This window comes from Labrus mixtus, chromosome 1 (assembly GCF_963584025.1).
Source record: "Labrus mixtus chromosome 1, fLabMix1.1, whole genome shotgun sequence".
Lineage (NCBI taxonomy): Eukaryota > Metazoa > Chordata > Actinopteri > Labriformes > Labridae > Labrus > Labrus mixtus.
In genome coordinates, this window is record NC_083612.1 from 3,414,758 (window position 1) to 3,435,100 (window position 20,343).

The 20,343-nt window shown below is 43.0% G+C and overlaps 1 protein-coding gene across 1 annotated transcript in view; it reads left to right on the forward strand.

The window, feature by feature from the left end:
* Positions 1–20,343, forward strand: part of si:ch211-186j3.6 (neural-cadherin) — a 300,686-nt gene that overhangs the window by 167,868 nt on the left and 112,475 nt on the right. Inside the window, exons 17-23 of the mRNA XM_061044393.1 lie at positions 8,924–9,044; positions 9,242–9,404; positions 10,734–11,402; positions 12,378–12,569; positions 14,087–14,530; positions 16,202–16,532; positions 17,849–17,942. Of these exons, the coding sequence (XP_060900376.1) occupies positions 8,924–9,044; positions 9,242–9,404; positions 10,734–11,402; positions 12,378–12,569; positions 14,087–14,530; positions 16,202–16,532; positions 17,849–17,942 (2,014 nt within the window). The remainder of the gene's footprint in view (positions 1–8,923; positions 9,045–9,241; positions 9,405–10,733; positions 11,403–12,377; positions 12,570–14,086; positions 14,531–16,201; positions 16,533–17,848; positions 17,943–20,343) is intronic.

Genomic DNA, 20,343 nt, shown 5'->3' on the forward strand with positions numbered 1-20,343 from the left:
GGAATATATCGACCAAGACAGGAAGTCATCAGTCATGACACCAAGTCATGTTCCATCAGGTGTTTTTTTCTCAACCTTTCAGTTTTTTGTTGTAGCTCTTTTTGAAACATCTTGTCATTCAAATTGGGAATATCATCTCTTAAAATGCAATGACCTTTCTCAGTTTGAACATTTCACAAGTTGTCTTTCAGTTATTTTCTATCAAACATTTTACATAATGTTCCAGCTTTTCAGAGTTTTGGGTTTTATTTATAAGACAGACGAACATCAGAGAAGCTCTCACTGGCTGGACGCCCCTGTGAGCTTTCTTTTGTCCCCTAGTCATCTTCTTTCTGTGAGTCATCAGCACACACAGTTTGTCTCCTACAGTTCTTCTTTTCATTTGTCCAATAAAAAATACTGAAAGCTAAGAGCTGAGAGGCAGATTTCTGTGGAGAGGTACAGCTCAAGGGATGATTCAGAAGCACATCTTTCTGAGAAAAAAACCCACAAATTAAAATCCATCTGATTTGATTTGCATTTGTCCTAGGAGATTTTCTCAGTGAGCTGAACAAACAGGGAGACCTCACAGTTTTTTTTTTTTTTTTAAAGATTTATTTTTGGGCTTTTTGTGCCTTTAATGGATAGATAGGAAGTCAGGGAGAGAGAGTGGGGAATGACATGCGGGAAAGAGGCCACAGGTGGGAACCGAACCCAGGCCGCCCGCTTGAGACGACAGCCTCCATACATGGGGCACGCGCACTAACCACTGTCCCACCAGCGCCCCGAGACCTCACGAGAAAAAGAATGCAAAACATCTTAAAGCTAGAATGTGTTTATTCCGCCACCAGGGGGCTCTAAACCATTACTACGATAACAAAAGATGACGTCTAGGCTAGCGGGGAATCATGGGAGTTCTCTTTTCTTCTCCACTGCGACGATAAACATTATGTGTCTGTCATGGCGGCTCATCATGGCGGCTCCCGCGACAAATATAAAATCACAGATTTCTCTGGCTTTGATATCTGTTGGAAATATTTCAGGTAACATCAAAAACATATAAAATAGGGTGAGCCATTATTAATTCATTTAGATATTTGAATGTAAACATTGTGATTAAATTCTACATATTATAAGTTTAACAAAGGAATCTGCAGTCTGTAAATCAGGGGTGAATGTTTGGTGTTGTGGTGGTGCAGCAAAACAAAGATCACAAACTTGTCGGTGATGGTGAGAGACAGAGAGGGAGAGAGAGAGAGTCTGAGAAGCTATCTTAAAGGCTGAGGCCCAGCCTGCCCAGCTGCAAGAAATCAAATGATGTGGCTCCGCCCCTTTCTACCTGAAGGCAACCTGAATGGGGAGAGAGAGACAGGACAGTGTCAGGGGTCGTCACATGTCGTTTCAAGCAAATATATTTAAATTGAGTTTGTGTGGAAAGGATGAAACGTGTAATCTAGTATCTGATCACAATAAAGCTTTGCTCAGAGTCAATGTGTTGCCATGGAAATTGACAAGCTTGTTTTTTTTACTGTCCAGATACTTCAGTAGCCTGAACTGACGTCCAAGCCTGTGCTTTTAGTTCAGGCTGAATTGGTCAAAATTGCCCCTTCCACTTTTGCAATGTGTCTTCTAAGTTGGATCAAATCATAGTCTTCTGCGATCCATTAGTAGTTTGTTCTGTTTCACCTGTGAAAATTGTACCTGTCTGGACTGTGAAGCAAGACCTCGATGTAAAAGAAGAGGGGGGGAGATAAGTGTTGGATTGAAAAGGTAGCCTCACTTTGAGTACTTTCCATCATGCAAACCTTTTTGCTTTCCTCCAATGAGAGCCGAGATATGGTGTTCACATTTAAACTTCTTCTGCTGTATCTGCATAGAAAAATATCCAAATAACTTTAAAGAAGGATAGTGCCACTTTTTGATCCAGTAGATGAGCACCAGCATGAAACCAAAACAAACTGCAGTTTGGCCACGCCTCCTCCACACTGAAGCCTCCGATCAAACCCTCAAACCTCCCTCCACTCATGCTTGCACAAAAGAGTTTAGCGCAAGCGGCGGATTAAATTGCCCCGTGCTCAGGCTGCAGTTGCCTGTGGCTGCATTGTTGTGTTAGCATGCTAATGTTAGCGCTCTTTAGTTAGCTTGTAGCTTCACATTGCGTGTAAATTGACACAGAATGACCGAGATCAAAAACTCTTACTAACATCTAAATAATCAGTGAGTATGTTCTTCTTCTCTCTAGTTCTTTGACTAAAACAGCTTTTATACACAAGGGGAGGAGCCGGCCGTCCCGTCCATGTAAACACGGCTCTGACAACAACACAGCCAGCGGGACTCGAGCTTCTCCCTCATTGTAGACAGTCATGACTCAGAGACACATTTACACAGGACGGACTGGATTTCTGATATATTTATGTTTGAGAAGTCTCATATTCTTCCTTTAAGCAAGCTGTTGATTTGATCTTGATTTTAAAGCCAGAGTAAATCAGTGTTCACACTCATAAGGTCTCATTGTCTGATAGTTTCAGTCCACAATTTGTCAAAATGTCCCCCAGAGAAAGACTCTTTTTAAATCTCAGCTCACCACACTCCGCCTCTGATTAATGATAATTTGTGTAGTTATCACCTCAGAAGGTTTGTACAGATGCTTCTCCACACACAGAGTGTTTCCAGCCCTGGTGAACAGAGCCACAGGTAGATATAACTCACATGTAATTAACATTTATCAGAGTAGAGTGCGGAGCCTTACTGTGAACCTCACACTTTCCTCACCCTTAACAGCTGCACATGAGAACACTGTCACACTCTTATTTGCTGACTGTGTGTGTGAGGAAAAACCAGCTGGAGGCCCAAATAGGCTTATTACCATTGACAAAGAAGGCTGCAGGAATAATCAGTAATGCATGTTCATGTCTGCTTTTTTATTTTTGGTGGGTGTGAAGAGGGAAACATTCGTGAGGGAGGACAAGACAAATCGGAGAAGTGATTTCATGCTGCTCGAGTAATGAGGACAATGTAATGTTTTATGCATTCATCCCACAGGTCATGTAAAGTACGTACTGCAAATTAGTCAATGTAGACGCTTTGGTGTTTCCTAAAAGCTGAAATAAAGACTTTTATGTAGTCCTTTTATACTTTGTACTGTAGACCAGTGGTTTCTCAACTGGTGGGTCAGAACCCTAAAATGGGTCATTGGATTGTTTTCAGTGGGACGTGGATGTGCAGCTGCAGGAAAAAAAGTCAAAAACTCTAAGATGAGCTTTTTATTTTGGTCCATTTTCTGATTTCTTGCACATGTTTTGTTCCGTCTGAGGTCCAAACTGCACATTTAAATGAATTAAATATGATTGGTTGAAATTTATCAGAAATGTGGGTCGTGATTGTTCAAGAGGGAGTTGGTGGTGGGTCCTGAGGATAGACTGGTTGAGAATCACTCCTCTAGACAAACTGCAGTGACTCATATCCTTACAGTATGTTATCACAGCTTTTAAGGATGTGACATTCTGAATATAAAATCATAAAACTTAAAATGAAAGCCCGTTGCAGATCAAGGCACGGACCCTTTAGGAGCCACGTGTTGCTGCAGGTTTTGACAGATGCTTTTAAAGAAAAGCAGGTCTGAATTAGTCTAAATAAGATGTATTAAACAGCACTTTGGTCGGCTGCTGCTGTTTTAAAATGTACTGATTCATAAATTTAACTGGATTTGACCCGAGCTATTAATTGAAGTTTTACTGCTGCTGAAATGGACAACTCCACTCTCAGTCTTTTCAGTTACAGATTGTGTCACGTCCAAAGTCAAAGGGGAAACCTGGACACAGCTTAATGTGTGACTCAGCAGCACAGCTCGATGTTGATCTGAAGAAGCAGATGAATTATCGTCAGAGAGCTGCAGCTCGCTCTGATCTTCCCTGACGTGGAACAAAACTATAAACAAATGACAAATCTCTTACCTGCAAGAAAAAAGAGAAGAAGGCAGCACAGAGGGGCTTCTCATCTCTACAAAACAAATACTAAACATGCTCATTTTAAACAAAGGAAACAATCACCAGATTCATCTTGACTTCTATCCTGAGCACGGTCAGAAATCAGGTCGACACAAACCTGCAGATATCGACACACAGACAACTGATTGATTCATAGAACTTTAGTCAGATAGAGGTGGAAATGTGTCTTGCATCATAGCAAACATAAAAATGAAGACACGTTATAAAGATAGAAACATTTGAAACAACATTCAAACACCAAACAAATATCCAGAAGGCTTAAACCTGCTTTGATCTGGGATTTAACTCTGCATTCAATTTTAGAATTGACTGGTGAACAAAAACAGTGTTCCAGTCTGACCTTATTAAAACATGGGACCCTGTATCTCCGGTTCAGTGTTCAAGGGGTTGGTCAGGATCAAAGGTCCAACCCAGCAGCAGCAATCTCCTCGAACAGACCAATCAGAGGCAGCGCTTGCATCAGCACCAGTCAACAGAGACACACCCCCAGAGACGCTCTCTCTCCCGTGTTGCTCATCCACACACTACATGAGCGGAGAAGCCGAGCTGCCTCCTTCTTAGCGGGAGCAGCAGCTGTCGACTGAAGTTTCTGTGTATCCAAATAGCAAACCTACATTTGATTGCCCTAATTATGAGTCAAGATGTTCTCGGTGTGCATCCGCTCCCACAGAATGACATGTTCTACTTAAGCTCACTTTGTTCTGATCAGTCTTGGCTGATTGAAGCACTTCACCCTGCATGCGCTGTGGAGCTATGGGTTGGTAAAATGGTAGATAGATTTCCTCTGTGGAGACCCCTTTGGAAAGTTTTTCTTCAAGGCTTTCTGCCTCGAAGGCACAGGCGCAGTGGGGGTTGGGGGTTCACTGCACATGGTGGGCATAACCCAAAAAAAGCCTAACGCTCGCTGATAGCACCATGAACTGCGCAGAAGTAGAACCCGCTATCTGCCCCGTTTTAGCACCCTATCCACAAAGAGTCTGCCGGCGTGCTCTCACTATCAACTTTGACCAAATGTAGAATATGACGTGACATTCAAACACGTCTGAATATTTTCAATTCAGACGGCTCATTACAGTTTGAATGTGAACCTTCTCCCCCGAATTAGTATGAATGTACGATCTTTGACCCACAGCGTTTTCCTCCTCTGCTCAGTTTGAATGTGGAGAAAAGCCGTCTGCACCTTCACTCAGCGCGGAGCTGCACTTCAAGCTAATGGTTTTTTGTCCAGACGATGAGCCAGGAGGGAAGGGGAAACTTGTTCAGGGTTTATCTTGATGCCAGACTTGTAAAATGAGTTTCAGTGTTTCACACAAAGCTTCCTCTGTGAATGGAGCAAGCGAGGGAAACTCAGGGAGAGAAGAAAACAAACTCACCTCTCCACAGCCCTGGACTGATTCAAGCCCCGATTAGTTTGACGACTAAAAGGATTATGTTTTAGGCTCCAACATTTCTTGGTTAGTTTAAAGGCTTTATATGCGATCCAGCAGATATCGCCCTTGAACACCAGCATGAAACCAAAACAACTCGCGCTGCATTGTTGTGTTAGCATGCTAATGCTAGCGATCTTTATTATGCTCGTATCTTCACACTGCATGTAAATTTACCTGAAATGAGCGTGATCTAGAAACACAGTTAAGCAGTGAGTACAGTATGTTATTCTTCTTTTCTCTAGTCCCTCAATTAAACAACTTTTATACGTGAGGGGAGGAGTCAGCCGGCCGTCCGGGCGATGTAAACAAAGTGAAGATAGGACTCTGAAAACTCTGAAAACATCACAGACAGTGGGACTCGGGTGTTACACCCATTGTAGACAGTCATGACTCACAGAGTTATTTTCAGAGGAGATACTTGATTTATATATTTAAGTGTGAAAAATCACATAGAAAGACTTTAAGGAATAGATTAGGGAACATCAACATTTATCTAACATACAAAAATCAGAGCCTATCAGAGCTTCCTTTAATGCCTTTTGGTTGTTTAATATTTTCATTCAGAGATGATTCCCAAACAGTGGGTTGGTTTCACTACAACATGTTTAATGACATAGCCCGAATACAAGAGTGGGAGTGGACATCAACATACCAGCAACACAAGCGAGCACGAAAGATCCGCTTGCTGTAAATCGTCCTGTAAATGACTTGATGGGTTTACACATCGGCTTACTCCGACATTAAACTGGCTTTGATCTTGAGCGCTGGCAGGATCAGAGTTATTGAGTATCTGTATAAATAGATTCACTGACTGGCCTCTCTTTTTTTTTTAACTCCGAGTGATCTTGTATTTCTTCTGTGATGCGCGTTCAGCTGATCATGGCTGCGCTCACGCTCCAGAAAAGGACTCAGTGTGGCAGGGCGCCGCCCACCCCCCAACAGAGCAAAACCATGAGCGCTGACAGGATGGGACAGAACGCAGCGTGCACAGACTATCTGAAAAACGGACGTGAATGTTCTCACTCGCAGGTCCTCCTCCTGCCATGTTCCTGATTACATCACATGTGTGAACGGGGCTTTGGTCTGATCAGAACTTTTTCTTTCATTTCAGAGTGTTGACTCTCTACTTCCAGTGAAACACATTTCTGTGACTTGAATGTCTCTATAACTGATCGCTGTGCACCTGGAGAGCTCGGGGTCAGAGAGCTTTTTTTTGCGTTGCTATGCCAATCAGTAGCCGTGAGCTGTCATCCCTAATCTTCAGTTAGTCATTATTGAATTGTTACCATGGTGATAATAATAACCAATAGTACATGTCATCATCTGTTTTCTTTATAGTGAGGGCAATAGTGATAAAGTCGAAGCAAGAATAAAGATTTGGCTTTAAACGCCATCTGTGAAGCGATATGTTTGAAGCCTTGGGTATTAGCGAAGTCTGTCGGCGGTGTGTGTGTGTGTGCATGTGTTTGTGTGTGTGTGTGTGTGTGCGTGTGTTTGTGTGTGTGTGTGTGTGTGTGTGTGTCTTCTTAAGTCCCTGTTCTCTTCCCTGTGTACAGCCGTTTGAGTAAAGCAAATTAAAGTACCTGGGGAGGGGAAAACAGCGCTCAAATTGGTACAACTGGGAAAAATAAAACATAAATTTTCTTTTTTTGTTTGTTTATTTGAACAGTTTGATTACATCTAGCGCTGTTTCTTCTGTCCTCTGGGTCCGAGCAGTTTTCTAAATACTTCAGAGATTGAGACAAGGGAGGAGAGGGGATGCAATCGCACATATATATATCCCCTAACGTCTCATTTACATTGCCAACAGACAGACGGTACAAAACGATCAGGATTAGCGCTTTCTCCTCTCTCCTTCCTTGACTTTCATCTCGCTAATAAACTGGGAGTCTCAGCGCGTCTTCAGAGGTTCTCTCCTTTCCCTCTCATATTAGCATGAAGGGCTGGTAGATGCATCTGTGATTGAGACGCAGACCTCGAGTAATTGCATTGAGCGGGAACGGTTTGTTGATAGGAGAGTGTTTCGCAGAGATCATAAAGTGAGATGATGACAGAGCTAAGAGATTACAGAGATTATGAGTTTGAAATGTTTGGAAGAATGGAGTTTTAATTATTCAGTTAAAATTCACTGAAGTTCCTCTGATGATAAAGTTAAGGTTCATGGCTACGTTAGGCTTCGAAGCCACAGGAACTGATAAACCCTGCGTCATGCTAAACAGCAGTAGTTGGTCCTTACCGATATAGTTCAAAGGTCACCATATAAATGTTATCTAAGTGAGTCTCTGCGTCAGCGTTAGTCTTTGCTATGTTGTGTTTATTGTTCATATTTAATTGTATACTTTTGTACATTGAGAGCACCCTTCACTAAAGTCAAATTTCTTGTGTTTGTAAGCAAACATGGCCGACAAGGATGATTCTGATTCTATCAATGTTAACAACATCACATTTAGCAGCAGTCCCTACGGCAGTAGCTCAGTCCGTAGAGACTCGGGTTGGGAACCGGAGGATTGTCGTTTCAAGTCCCGATGAAGAATTTCCCTCAGGGCTTGAAAAAAAAAAAAAAAATCTGGTGCATGTTTTTGCAAATGGATTCTTCGGGTCTTAGTCTCGGTTGCATACAATAAAAAAGAATACTTTTAGACTTTTCACCAACAAAACTAAAATTTAAAAACAGTATCAAGTACAAAGTTAACTCCACAACTAGCATGACCTTAGTGAATACTCTTTGTATCCTGAGCCATGAAATGTCTTGTGTTATATCCTCCTACATCATACATAGATCACTTATATGATAACACCAATCACATGTTTCTAAGTAATCACTTTTTTAAGCAGGAATTCTACCGCTTTAATGATTGAAAATGAAAGAAGGCCCCAGCAGTTTATTTGGAGGTTTGGTGCCTTGCTCAAGGGCCGCTGGGCAGTGCTCGAGAAGTGAACTGGTACCTCTCCGGAAACCAGACCAATTATTTGAACCAGCTAGTCTCCAGTCTCCAGTCCCCAGCACAAGTTCCTACAGATCGACCTACTGCAACTCCAAAGTCCTTTTTTACTTTTTTGCAGTCTTTGTAACGCAGGGCTTTAACATATTTGAACTTTTCTTATATCTTTCTTGTCATTTAGTTGGTTTCTTGTCATTATAATGCAGCAGGTACAGTTGTCCCCTTTGTCAGGGCCCAGGCAGAATGTTTAGAGGCTCGTATCAGACCACATGAAAGACTCCGTGTCTGATTCCAGTTTGCCAGCTGAAGCGGGCTGATGCTATCTGTCTCACTTTGGGGAGACAGATCTCTGGATTGGCAGACACAGACTGGATAGAAACTTCCAGTCCGAGGGGGGGATCGGGGTTTTCACCAAAGCTCTTTTCATGGTTTGAATAATCTTAAGCTACTCGCCTATTATTTTCACCACAGCTCGCTCCACAACCACTTACCCTCTATGTAAGTGACTAGAGCTCTTTTATACACACTGTCACTCTTCATTCACGCTCCATCTTCTCCCGTGCAGGTGGAAATGCAAAGCTGCGCTACCAGATCACATCAGGCAACACGGGAGGGGTGTTTGATGTGGAACCAGAGGTGGGCACCATCTTCATCGCCCAGCCTTTGGACTACGAGCAAAACAAAAGGTACGACCGATACTCTGCCGGGATCCTTTCAGCCATGAATATCTTCTTTTTTTGAAAGATTTTTATGGAGCAAATGATTTATGTGATTGTTTCTGGAACTTAAATCCACATCTTAAGTTTTACATGTTAGTGTTTTGTACAGTGCAAAGTGATGCTTACTTCTAAAAGACCCTGATGACGCTGAAACCTCTGCTCAGGTACAAGCTTCATGTCCTGGCATCAGATGGAAAGTGGGAGGATTACACGACAGTGACGGTCAACGTGGTCAACAAGAACGACGAGGCTCCCGTGTTTACCGTGAACGAGTACTACGGCAGCGTAACAGAAGAGCTGGACGGCTCGCCGGTCTTTGTGTTACAGGTACAGACTCATTATTGTTCAGCTAAGTGATGGAGCGAGCCACATCTCCCTCTCTAAGAGTATTATGTGTGTTATAGTCTGCAATTTAGCATTATTTGACGTAGAAATGTAATGCTCATAAACAATATTGTGTGCAAATACTGCACCATAATTAAGCACCAATAAGCGCAAGCTCGAGCTGCAATCACCTGTATCCTGCATTCTTGTGTTAGCATGCTAATGTTAGCGCTCTTTAGTTAGCTCGTAGCTTCACATTGCATGTAAATTGACACATAAGGAACATGATCTAAAGACGCTTAACTTACATTCATATAATCAGAGTACGTTCTTCTTCTCTCTAGTTCTTGTCTAAAACAGCTTTTATACACAAGGGGAGGAGCCGGCCGTCCCGTCCATGTAAACACGGCTCTGACAACAACACAGCCAGCGGGACTCGAGCTTCTCCCTCATTGTAGACAGTCATGACTCAGAGACACATTTACACAGGAGAGACTTTATGATTTATTTATGTGTAAAAATGCTCCACATTCTTCCTTTAGCTGCCTGTTGCCTATAATGCGAAAACATTTAAGAGGTTAATTTCTGTTTCTTTTCTCTCATTAACTTCATTAAGAGTGAACGAGAGCCAGTCTAAAACATGAAAAAAAAAAAAAACTGTAAAGTACTGCTGCATATTCTCAGTGTAACCATCGCCGGATGTGATCCTTTACAAAATAAATAATTCAAGCTTTAACCCTCAAGCTATGTGTTTTATAATGAATCAGATATTTGAACGTGTGGCAAACCATCCCATTAAAAATGAGTAGCTCTCGCCAAACGACTTACCGTGAGCAGTGAGAATAATTACTCTTATTTATTTATTTTTTAACCAAGTGTCTTCACTTAAGAATAAATACTTTTCTTTGAACTAAAATCAATACAGTTTTTTTTTTATTATTGTTCGCCTGGTGCTCTCCCCCCCTGTACGTGTGAGAGCACATCTCCTCCTCTTCAAATGAACCCGAGTTAATATTAGCTCTACATCACACTGCAATTACTGAACTAAATTGAAACATCTCTGGCCGGCCCGGGGTGTAATTGCTGCTGAGGCTGAGTGAGAGGGAAGCAGTCGGAGAGGAGGGGGCAGGATGGAGTGGAGGATTGGGCTTGAGCGGGTCGGATCATTAGCAGGCTTACCTACCGCAGAGTTTATAAGTGTGCAGAGCGGTGGAGAAACGCTTCCAGTCAAGACATCACTTCATGTCAGCAGCGTTTTAAATAGTTAAATAGTTTAAAAAGTGATTACACCCTCATCGCGCTCTCTGTCTCGCTGTGCCTTTGATGTTGTAGGTAACCGCTTCCGACCCGGATAAGGACGCTGATCAGGAGGCGCTGCGTTACTCCCTGCACGGCCAGGGCGCAGAGAGCGAGTTTATTATTGATGAGGTCACGGGGAAGATCTACGCCCAGAGGACGCTGGACCGCGAGGAGCGAGCCGTGTGGCGTTTTGTCGTCTTGGCCACGGACGAGGGCGGGGAAGGTCTCACCGGCTTCACGGACGTCATCATCAACGTTTGGGACATCAACGACAACGCGCCCGTCTTCACCTGCGCCCCCAGCTGCCACGGCGACGTAGCCGAGAACTCCGTGGTCGGGACGTCCGTGATGGAGATGACGGCCACCGACCTGGACGACTCGGCGGTGGGGCAGAACGCCGTGCTCTCGTACAGGATTCTAGGTAGTTTGGACGCCGCCGACCTCGAGGCGGGAGGCGTGCCTACCTTCTCGGAGATGTTCACCATCAACCCCACCACGGGGACCATCACCGTGGCAATGGGCGGCCTGGACAGAGAGCAGGTGGAGTCGTACCTGCTGGTCGTGGAGGCCAGGGATGGAGGAGGGATGACCGGAACTGGGACTGCCACCATTAAAATCAAAGATGTGAACGATCATGCTCCGAGGTTCACCGACCACTCCTGTGTGGCGAGGATCTCTGAGAACGCAGAGCCCAATGCGCAGGTGGGTCAGGAGGGGGCGCCCCCCTTCATCAGGCACCCCTTTATTACATTCTGTCATTAGCAGCACAAACCGTATTTACTGATGAATGATGGTGTGAATATCTCTCAAACAAGGTTGTCATGGATACACAGTATGGATGTTATTGACTGGTACTGAAGTTTTAAATACCTGCACATCTCAGTCATGTTTTTAACCCAACAAAAAGAGAGAGAGTGCACCGTCTAAAGTGCTCAAACACACTGACAAGGTTTCAGCTTTTATTCAAAGAGAGCCTGTGAACGCTGCGCTCGCTTCACGCCGCACCGTCTGTGGTGTGATTGACTTTCACAAACAGATTCAGCAAACACAGAGCAATCTTTTTAAAGACTTCGGGAAGCTCGAGTAAATAGAAGCAAACGGACCACTTAAGACTCAGAGAAACAACTGGATCCCTACGTCCCAGGCTACATGCCAAGTGTATTCAGTTTCACATCCATCACTGACTGAACCAGAGCTTATGCATGCCTTCAGGCTCTGCCTTTTGTACTTCTCGGTTTTGTAATCAGGTACGAATAAATGTCAGGGGACCGGATTTCTGGCCAAGTACCTATGTCCACAGATCACTTAGAACACTCAGATCCCAGAATATTTCTGCAAGAGCCACAATCAAAAAACCTCTTTCTTTCCTAAAATATGTGTGGGAAACACAGAGACATGACTTGCAAAGAGTAATTTCTGATGACAATGTTTCTCTTTTTTAAATAATTACTTTGGATTTGTTTTTCCAAGTAGGACCAAAAGAGACACAACTAGTCCCAAATGTGCCTCATGTGGCCTGAGAGCCTCGGGTTGAGTAACACTGACTTAGAACATTGTAGGTACCTCTGTTGTTTCTGAGTGTCCTACATGTGTGCATTTAGTCGTCTCTTGTACTCCTGTTATCGTTGTTTCCTGTCCTTAGTGTGCAGTTCATTGACCTCTTTCTTTGCGTCGTAGGTCCTGGAGCTGGCTGCAGAAGACAGAGACACCGGAGAAAACGCCCAGCTGACCTTCAGCGTTGTCGCCGGAGACCAGGAGCAGAAGTTCTACATGGTCAGTCACAAGCAGGAGCAACGTGGCACCCTGAGGCTCAAGAAACGCCTGGACTACGAACGACACAGCGAGCAGCGGTTCAATCTCACACTGAAGGTATGTGGTCCTGTCATAAAAAGGACTCTGATTATTAGCTCCTGTAGAATATCTCATTCTCTAATTCACAGGTTTTCATTTCAATAGGTAGAGTGTGCAGCAGGTGAGAATGGGGAACAGACTTTTCTGCACTTCAGTGTCTGATTTTTGAGCTTGTGGAAATATGAAATACTAGATTGTGGAAGGCATTTGAAACATTGGTTCATTCACATTCAGAAAGTTTGCAAAATTGTTGAAGAAAAAGAGAGTTTTGGAGAATTTTTTTTGAGCATTGCTGTCAGAGTTGTTTGTTTTTCCTTAGCTCTCGTGAATCCCTCAAACCAACCTGTCAGCCCGTCTGCCAAATGCTAAGTCAAAGACTCCCAAATCTCAAAAAGAAGGTGCCATATGTCCGAAACGGGAACTTTAAAGCTCAAAAAGGCAACTTTTTAATCTTCTTAGGTTGGTGGCACTAACAGGAAGCTGCTGGAAAATGTTTTAAAAGTCAGCTGCTGCTTGAAGTTTTGTTATCGAGGAAGTAAAGTGGAAATAAATCAAAGTGAAACAGCAATTATTTCAATAGGTGTATGTGTTGTTGAGGCATTTATGTGCTTCATTGCTTTTCCATTATTCAAAACATAATATCTCCAGAGCAGCAGGAGGGCATATTTTCACATTTGTCTCAAACATATACTTAGACAGAAGGAAGAACTTATTAGAGTCTGCTGGTGGCGATCAGTGGGATCTCTAATGAAATGATTTAGAAAATAACTCTAGACGTCTTCTGCTCATTTTGAAACATTTAACACGCGTCTCATTGGATAAATGATGGAGCAGGCCCGCCCACAGAAATGGCTATTCCTCTGAAAGTGAATGGGCCCTCCCAGCATATGATTTAAATCGATGTGTGCACATTCAGTCAGTTTAGTAGTGTTAGCGCGACGGTAACACTACTAAAAAAAAAGGTTCCTATCATTTGGGGCAGCTGTGGTTGGTCGTCTCTTAAGCAGAAGGTCGGCGGTTCGATCCCCAGCTCCTGCAGCCATATGTCCAAAGTGTCCTTGGGAAAGACATTAACCCCAAGTTGCTCCCCCTGCTTCCTCTGTGGTGTTTGAATGGATTAGTTATTTCTGAAGGTCACTTTACAAAACATCTTCTACCATCAGGGTGTGAATGTGTAGGTGTGACCTGCGGTGAAAAAGCTCTTTGAGAAGTCAGAAGACTAAAAATGTTTTAAACAAGCTCAAGTCCATTTAGCATTTTATAAAGATTTATAAAGATGGGGTTTAGGGTAATCATTATCCCTTTCACCTCCATACTGTCATTCTGTTGGGTATAGTTTACAATAACAAGGCTGTAACTTTACGTTTTAATGTTTCACAAGCTCTTGGTACATCAAAAATCACTTTGGTTAAATCCTGCAGATCACAGCCAGTTTTGTCCATGCTCTCTATTTTCCGTTGTGATAGATTTCTTTATTTAAAACTTCATGAACTGTTCCTGTAGAGACATGTGAGACTATGAAGTTCTTGTTTCAGGTTGAAGACCTGGACTTCTCCAGTCTCCTGCACTGTGTGGTGGAGGTGGAGGACTACAACGACCACGCTCCCGTCTTCATCCCGCACTTCTTGTCTCTGGCCCCACTACCCGAGGACATCACCGTGGGAACCAGTGTGGCACGTCTCGTCGCCAGCGACTCTGACTCAGGCCAGAACCGTGAAATCACCTACAGCCTGTTGGAGGACTCGGATCCCGAGGGGCTGTTCACCATCGACCAGTCCGGTCTGCTCTCTGTGGCCCGGCCTCTGGATCGGGAGAGGGTGGCGCAGCATCACTTGGTCGTCATAGCAACCGATAACGGGGTTCCACCTCTAACGGGCAGTGCCACAGTCCAGCTGCCTCTGTTGGATGTAAATGATAACGGGCCAGAGTTTGAAGCGTCATACTCGCCGGTCGTGTTTGAGAACGTGGCGGGACCTCAGGTAAGCTCGGCGCCTCGACTTTGGTTTCATGTGCTCTACCTTCCTGTGGATTTGTAGACTGAAGTGACCTTTTTAGACGACAGGGTCTTAATTTTTGAAACCAAAATTGTTCTAGTAAATTTAGAGAAGACTTTAAAAATGGTCGAATCGAGAAAAAAAAAAAAAAAAAGGTTTTCAAAGAATTGTGTTTTCTTCTGTCAACAAACCCCTCTGTATGCAGAGAAACAGTCTGCAGCTGATCAATGATCTGTGTGCAACCCCCCTCACGGTTCGGGTGTTTAATAAATGTACTCCAGCTAAATCCCTGTGCAGAGTCTCAGTGAAAAGAATATGACGTTTAAGTAGTGTGTATACGCACCATGGAGATCCGATGTACAAATAGGAAAACAATTCAATCTTATAAAATATAACGTTATACATTTAAGTGTGTATGCTTACTTTGATTCAGCCGGTGGTTGTCAGTGTTGGGCAGTAACGCGTTACAGGTAACACGTTACAGTAATAATATTACTTTTACTAGTAACGAGTAGTGTAACGAATTACTAATGAAATTCCAGTAATAATATTACAGTTACTCATGCAAAAAATAACTTGTTACTACCTTACTGTTGTTGTTATTACCCCACAATTTCATCACGCACGTCAGACAAGCAGGAAGGTATCGATCTTCATGGTTGCCAGGTTTGCAGTTTTCCTGCGGAATTGGGCTTCATTTTAGGTGCTGCCGCGGGTAATTTCTTTTTTTGGCCATTGGGCTTATTTTGTCAATTGTTGTCATACATACCTGGCAACCCTGGCTAGCTAGGAAGATGGAAGCGCTCATGTTTACATTCAGCGGCTGGAAATATTCCCATTACTGTAGTTTTCTCGAGACGAAAGAACATCGTTGTCAGGTGTAGATTGTGTCTCGGTACTAGGTCTCTTTCTACTGCAAAAAACACGACCTCAAACCTCCTTAAGCACTTACATCAACAGCACAACAACGTGAAGTTCCTGTAAATAAACCCCACCAATGAGCCTTCTGCGGCCGCGGAGGATAGCTGAAGCCCTACAATACCTACAAAACAACCAAGACTGGATTTTAATCGTGGACAGCTACAAATACAAAAAAGCTATGAAAAATAACTAATGAAACGTGTGGCTTAATACGAAAAGTAATACGAGTAGTGTAACATATTACTGTTGGCAGAGAGTAATAAGTAAAGTAATTATATTACTTAAAGAGTAACGAGTAATATACTCCTTTTTTTCAGTAACGAGCACACCCTTACTGGTGGTTGTGCATGACATCATCAGAAACTTATCGTCAGTAACGTTTCAGCCTGTTGTACTCTGCAGCTGTAAACAAAATACATTACAGAGCGTCTGTGTTTACTCAATCAACTGCAGGCATAGTTCTGATTCTGACAGCAATTCCTGCTTCATAGTACAGTATGTGACCATGAAGTCGCCCCCTGCTGGCAGTTAGAAATCATGCTGCTTGGAGTTACTTGCACACTGACCATTTTGACGTCCATTTCTTATATCATCTATGGTTTAATCTCAAGGGAAAACAAAATGATCATGTTTATTTTTGGGAAAATATGAAGTCACTAGATGCTAAAGATAATTATGAATCAGTTTTGTTATGGATTAAAAAAACAGCTGCTAACGCTCTGCCTCCTTGTTTAGGTAGTAAGGATGAACCAAACGTCCACCCTCCTCCGAGCTGTGGACCGGGACTCTCCAGAGAACGGCCCGCCCTTCCACTTCACTGTCCCGTCCGAGTATCGCCACAGCAATGATTTCTACCTCCAGGACAACCTCAACGGCACGGCGACACTGACGGCTCTGAGGACGTTCGACCGAGAGCGCCAGAAGGAGTTCCTCATCCCGATTATTATGAGCGACAGCGGACAACCAGCCAAAACTGTGACCAGCACGCTGACAGTGACCATCGGGGACCAGAACGATCACGCACATGTGGCGGGGGACAAGAAGATTTTCATCAATAGTCACAGAGGTGAGAGGGTCGTCTGCGTCGTTAGGATAAGGATTTCTAAAGAGATTACACTCTGATCTATACAGAGCTCTTCACTCTGTTGGGGAAACTCATGCCGGCCAATTAAGTCTTAACGGGTGCTTTAATGAAGATACACAGGCACACACCTGTTTCAAAGTCACCACATCATCAACGTTTGTATAACTGTAAAACCATGTTAGGTCAGAATGACTCCCTTGTTGCTTTGCTAAAAGTGAGAATAATAATTTTCTGCTCGGGTTGAACATGCAGCTGTATGTTTAGTCTTCTTTAGCCTGTGCATGTCTCACATACAGCTAACTAACAAATAACAAGCTAGACAATATGAGTCATCACAAAAAGTCAGGAATCTGTTTGCCAGGATGACATTTCATTTCAACACAATTGTTCAGTTCAGTCAAGTCAAATATTGAAAGCAAAGTACAGATGTTGAACAAGTCAATAATAAAAACTCTGTAACATTTGTTTATCATAATACCGAAGTTCAGTTGTTTTAGTTTGCTTACTTAAATCTGAATTAACTGTTAAAAGAGCGTGACATTATGAAATGTCTCCAGTAAATGTCAGGAGTGCTCTAGTTGTTGGATTAACTTTTCTGGCAAAGACAAACAGCAGGCAGGAATTCAACATGTCACGATCTGTCTTTCAGTTTTGAATCATTCCCACGTGGTTCACAGAGTTAAGAGATAAAGCAGAAGAAGAGAAGGCGAAACAAACATTATTGTGCATTCAAACAACATTTAAACACGGTAACTTCATTTACATTTACTGAACAAGATGATAAAGTGACCTTACTATCTGATCAGACATTAAGGAAACATGTTACGTTGAAGTGCTGGCTTCTCTGACAACAATGCAGCAGCCAGTATGTCCTCCTTCTAACTTCAGATTCTGCTCCTGAATGCTCTGGATTTGTTTGGACCAGAGAAGGTAGCCGGTTTTAAGGCCCCCCCCCCGGCTAAACACTGAAGCTTCAGTTTCCACCTCATGGCAACCTGCGTGAGCATCGACTCGAGAGAGGAGGGGGCGGGGGGAGACAGCTCTCTACAATGTTTAGAATTTGGACCGCAGTACCAATTATAAACTCTAGGTGTCAGAGTTACATATTGCTCCTTTAAGTAATATGTCTTTATATCAATGTGTTATAGCTTACATGTAACATGTTAAATGCGACACACACTTTTAATGTTTTACTGATATGAAGTCGCACATGCAGAGATGCAGCTTCTATTTTTATATGCATGTTGTTTGTTTGTTTAAAAATGTTTATCTGGTAAAATGCTGTTTTCTGTCATCAGGCCGTATGCCAACAACCGTCCTGGGTAAAGTTTACTCTCCTGACCCTGATGACTGGGACAACAAGACGTATGTCTTTGAGGGACATGTGCCAAGGTAAGAAAAAGAGCGCTGCTAAACACTGGTTTTTTTTTGTGTGCAAATATCACAATTCTTACACAGACCTAAGGCAACGCTAGGAGCACACATATTGATTATAAAATACCTAAGTGCTCCTTTTTATTGGTGTGTATCAGTTTTTTCCATTTCAAATGATGTCCTACTTAATTCTCAGTGAATGACAGTGATGGATTGGCCACGAGTAGTTCCTAAAATATTTACAATCCTGCAGTTTTGAGCGTTTACGGTTAAAGAAGATGCTTCAACCAGCACGAGAGAAATCAACCAATAACATATAGGCCAACTTTGGTTTGATTGTGAAGGCTCACCAAAAAAACAACAACACCACCAGATGTGTAGTCTATGAACGTCTAAATGATTGTTGCTTAAAGCAGGTGGATGCTTTGGATGCTCTGCATTCTGTTCAGACAACCTGACGGGGTTTACTTTCATGCCCTGCGCCATGTTGCATGTTGATGCTCCGTGGTCGAGCTAATCTTTTAATAATGCAGCGCAGCAATCACCCTGAGGGAAGTAACCTTGAAGGGGGAGGGAGACGAGATGTTGGCTGGTCTGTGACCCATTCTGCAGACTTCTCTACTGATGAAGCTCATCAAACGTTACCATGTTCACACAGGAGTGCGTTTTTGGACTTTACTGCCTTTTTTGGCAAGCTCCTTTAAAATGCATTAATCATTTTTAATGCACATTTGTTCAGTTACCAAGCAGCATCCTTGATGTTACAACCTCCTCCCTATAGTTGACAACTTTAGAGAATAATCCTGAATCTTGAGATTGGACAGTATCTGACCAGAGCAGCAGACGTGAACATGCACACTATCTCTAATGGTGCAGGATGAGGCCAGAGAGAGTTTCTGGAAGGGGAAGGGCAGCACATCTTTCTTGTTACTAAATTTTTCTGCACTTGTTAAGAAACACATCTGCTGTGGGGCGCTGGTGGCACAGTGGTTAGTGCGTGCGCCCCATGTAAGGAGGCTGTTGTCTCAAGCGGGTGGCCCGGATTCACATCCCACCTGTGGCTTCTTTCTCGCATGTCATTCCTCACTCTCTCTCCCTGATTTACGACTCTATCCACTGTCCTATCTCTCCATTAAAGGCACAAAAAGCCCCCCAAAAAATCTGCTGGTTTCAACTTATGAAAGTTGCTTATAGGCATTGAGTGCATAGAGAGATAGTGAGCAAGTACATTTGTATACGGGTAGGTAAGATATTCAGGAACGGACAGATTCATTACAATCCTGTGACAGTCAAAGATTTGTCTGTTTCTGTCGGATAATTTCAACAAATGTTACAAAAAAAGGCTTCATTAATAACCTCCCCGCCTTCGCTTTTATCCAGTCTGTCAATTTTGTTTTCTCCAACTGTTTTGCATCATTTGTCCCTGCCACAGCATCCTCTTGGTTGATTCCTAATTCTTTGTTCTTCGGTCTGTGTCTACTTCTTGCTGTTATATTTGATGGTTCTGAGCTTTAAACTGGGGGAGGAATCTTTTTTCACCTCCACACACACACACACACACACACACACACATACAGACGTCACACTGCACAGTCATCAATAATGCCATATGTTGTCACATCAAAACACCTACAATCAAGTGCTAGACCTCCGATCTATTCCACAACAGCCTAGGATGTAAAATCAGTTCATATGGCCCTTGTCTCGACAGGTGCTTTCTTATTTGATTTGCTAAGGTGCTGCCATAGATTTTCTCTGTAATTAAACTTGAATGAGCTCATTACTGTACAAGGGGAGCATGGAGCGAAGGACCAGGTAAAATCACCTCCCCTGCATGTCTCGGTGCCTATTAGTCAGTCTAATATTCCTCCTCTCCTCCTTCTCCCTAATGCAGAGTCCCTGCTCACTTCCTATTATGTTCTTCTGAGGCAGAATGGTTTACAACACAAACACAGTTTTACTCCAACTCAGTGTTCACTCTGAGTACAGAGGAGATATATCTGCTTCACTACTGAACATTTCTCATATAAATGTGTATGGCCAATATTAATTTCTACTCAGCTGTCAGGACTTGCTAAAACTGTTTGATATGCCCAAATGCTTCACACATTCCCACAGTTGCGGAGTTGATTTAATTGTTATGCTGCTGATTTGAGACTGTGTTGTGACCTCCATTTATCAGGCTTTTGATTATGACTACATGCAGCATTACTAAACCGTGCTGTCCAACAAGAATATTGATGTCTAAACATTTTGTAAAGCTTAAAAATCCCAAATTCTCCTCCTCATCAACCAGTGTGAATAAGTCTCAGATCGCCCCAAAACATGTGTGTGAAGTTCCTTGTTCTAAATCCACTCTGATCCTGTATTTGATCATGTCTATAAACCCTTCACGAATCCTCATCCGTCACAAATGTGC